This window comes from Salarias fasciatus, chromosome 8 (assembly GCF_902148845.1).
Source record: "Salarias fasciatus chromosome 8, fSalaFa1.1, whole genome shotgun sequence".
Lineage (NCBI taxonomy): Eukaryota > Metazoa > Chordata > Actinopteri > Blenniiformes > Blenniidae > Salarias > Salarias fasciatus.
In genome coordinates, this window is record NC_043752.1 from 344,685 (window position 1) to 347,126 (window position 2,442).

The window sequence follows — 2,442 nt, forward strand, 5'->3', positions numbered from 1 at the left end:
GGGGTTCCTTTGACGGTGTGCAGCAGGAGGTACATGCACTGGAAGCAGGAGAGAGCCGGTTAGCGCCCTGGAGCCCCCGGGGCCTCGCCGCCGCCGCCGCCGCCGCTCACCAGGTTGTGGATGAGGTTGGTGAGGGTCCAGACCACCGGCACGCTGGCGAAGGGGATGCTGAGCAGCACGCCGTGCAGCAGGCCGATGCCCAGCACGTAGGACAGCCACATGCCGCGGCCGTTCATCACCCGGGTGTTGGGGTTCACCTCGCTGTGGGCCGTGCCCACGTTCATGACGGCGGCGGCGCTCGGACCCCCCGCGGGGGGCGTAGCAGTTCTGGAGCCATAAAGAACATTGAACCTTTAAAATGAGGCGAAAGCCGCTCAGGAGCTTCATCCAGAAACCGTATTTCATGACGTGTTTCTGACGGGAGGCTCAGGACAGTGAACACTGTCAAATTCAACCTCTTTGTCCTTGATGTAACAGAGTTGCTCATATTTTCAAGTAGTTGTTGGTTGTTTTGAAATTTTAGCTGTTTTAACCAGTTTCCCTCCTTTTAAGCAGTTTCAGATGCTTTTTTCAACCATATTTGTTCTTTTAGAAATTCTAGACATTTCCTGTTTTTAAGCTGTTCTTTACTTTTCCCCACTTCGTCTGTATTTTTCACTATTTTTCCTCGTTTGACTTGAACCTGTATTTGAGTCCCGTTTGAACCGAGGGTGACGAATCATTCTGAGCAGTTCTGTGGTGTGGAACGATAATGAAAAGCAGTTTACTGCTCGCTCATGTTTCATGTTGTGAAGGCTTGGTGGAGCCACATGAGGCTCCAGAGCCACAGGTTGAACACCCCTGCTCCATATAAAACGCTGCGCTCACATCCCGTAAGGAGCAGAAGTGGATCTGAAGATTTTTTTTTTTTTTTACTTGCGCGTCTTCTTCATTAGTTTTGGACAGTGTTTCCCAAACTCTGAGCGCGGACCCAGCGTGGGTCGCAGGAAGATCTACTGGTAATCTGGTTTCTAAATGAAGGAGAAGAGAAAACAGTGTTTGGTTCACCGCGAAAAGCAAAAGACGTTTAATCCTAAAAACACACTTTTTAAACTACAGCTTGTTATCATGACGGCTCCTGGACACTCTGACTGCTGCATGAACGTTTCTCTGTCTTCACTGAAGCTGATGTTTGGCTTGGAGGAACACGGTGTTTTGGGTCTGGAGCTGAGAATCTTCGGGGATTCCTGAGTGAAGCCGGCTTCATCCTTCCTCTGCCAAACTAATTACTGTTTATAAAAATGTAATGACAGAAGCTCGGCCCTTGTTAGGTTTGTTTCCACATCATGTTCAGACGTTCTGCATCTGTCAAAGGTCGAGAAGTCAGGAGTTAAAGAGCCGAGCTGCATCCGAGCCGCTCAGTTTCCCACAGTCCTTTAACACACTCACCGCGGCGTCGCTTCATATTAATCACATCGTACGAGACGCTCTCAAAAAGTACATTTTAGGGAGGAAGCCGAGCAGAATCTTCCCCGAACTGAACTGAATGAGATGAGTGGAGGGATTCTCAGCTTTGGAACTGACTGACACGAGTAAACAGCGCAGCTGGTTGCAACACGCTGTTTTCTTACTCGTGCGCTCGTGAGACGAGCCCGGCGGACCGGAGCCCGGCGGACCGGAGCCCGGCGGACCGGAGCCCCGCGTGAGGACGAGACCCGGCGGCGGAGAAGGAAACGTGTCACACATGTCAGCCCGAACAGAGTAAATAAATCATTTCACTCACTGCGGGGGAAAAATGGCTTCAACTCCGACCCGCGCGCTCCGTTATGCGCTCTGCTGTCGGTCCGCCTCTGCTGCGGCGGAGGTTTCTCCCCCGGAGGCTCCGTCAGACCCGCGGGATCCTCCGAGGCTCCGTGCGGGGCTGCGGCGCTGCTCCGCGGGGCTGCGAGACGCTCGGACCGGGGACGCTTCTCCACCGGCCGGGACAACACGGCACGGCCGCCGCATGACGTCACGCACGCTCCGTTACAACGAGCCCGCCCCGCCCCCCTCCGCACAGCGCTCTGATTGGCTGGCAAGAGTCACGTGGCAAACAGTGGCCAATCACAGCGCAGTGCGTTGAGTAAGCGACGTCCTCTGACGTCAGAGAGAAGGCGGGACCAGACGGCATGACTGACAGCTGGAGGGTTGTGGAGTAAAAATACTTCGACTTTCTTTTTTAAACATTTAAAACGCTTCAGTGCAGAACTTGTTCTTTAATGAATACATTTCATTTCATCACAAACAACACTGCGGGTATATTAAACATTTTATTATTCTATTTTTTAACGGATAACTTTTCTTTAAAAATAATAGAATTTTTTTGGACAGTGTCACTTCATAGAAACAAAACGATATATATACATATACACACACACACACACACACACACACATATATATATGTATATATATATATATATGT

At 50.9% G+C, this 2,442-nt stretch overlaps 1 protein-coding gene across 1 annotated transcript in view; it reads right to left on the bottom strand.

Annotated features, from left to right (window-relative positions):
- ormdl3 (ORMDL sphingolipid biosynthesis regulator 3) overlaps positions 1-1,962 on the bottom strand; it is a 5,784-nt gene extending 3,822 nt beyond the window's left edge. Inside the window, exons 1-3 of the mRNA XM_030098752.1 lie at positions 1,763-1,962; positions 111-327; positions 1-38 (exon numbers count right to left, since the gene is read on the bottom strand). The exon at positions 1-38 is cut by the window's left edge and continues 114 nt beyond it. Coding sequence (XP_029954612.1) covers positions 1-38; positions 111-284 — 212 coding nt within the window. The 5' untranslated portion in view covers positions 285-327; positions 1,763-1,962. The remainder of the gene's footprint in view (positions 39-110; positions 328-1,762) is intronic.
- Between the last annotated feature and the right edge of the window lie 480 nt (positions 1,963-2,442).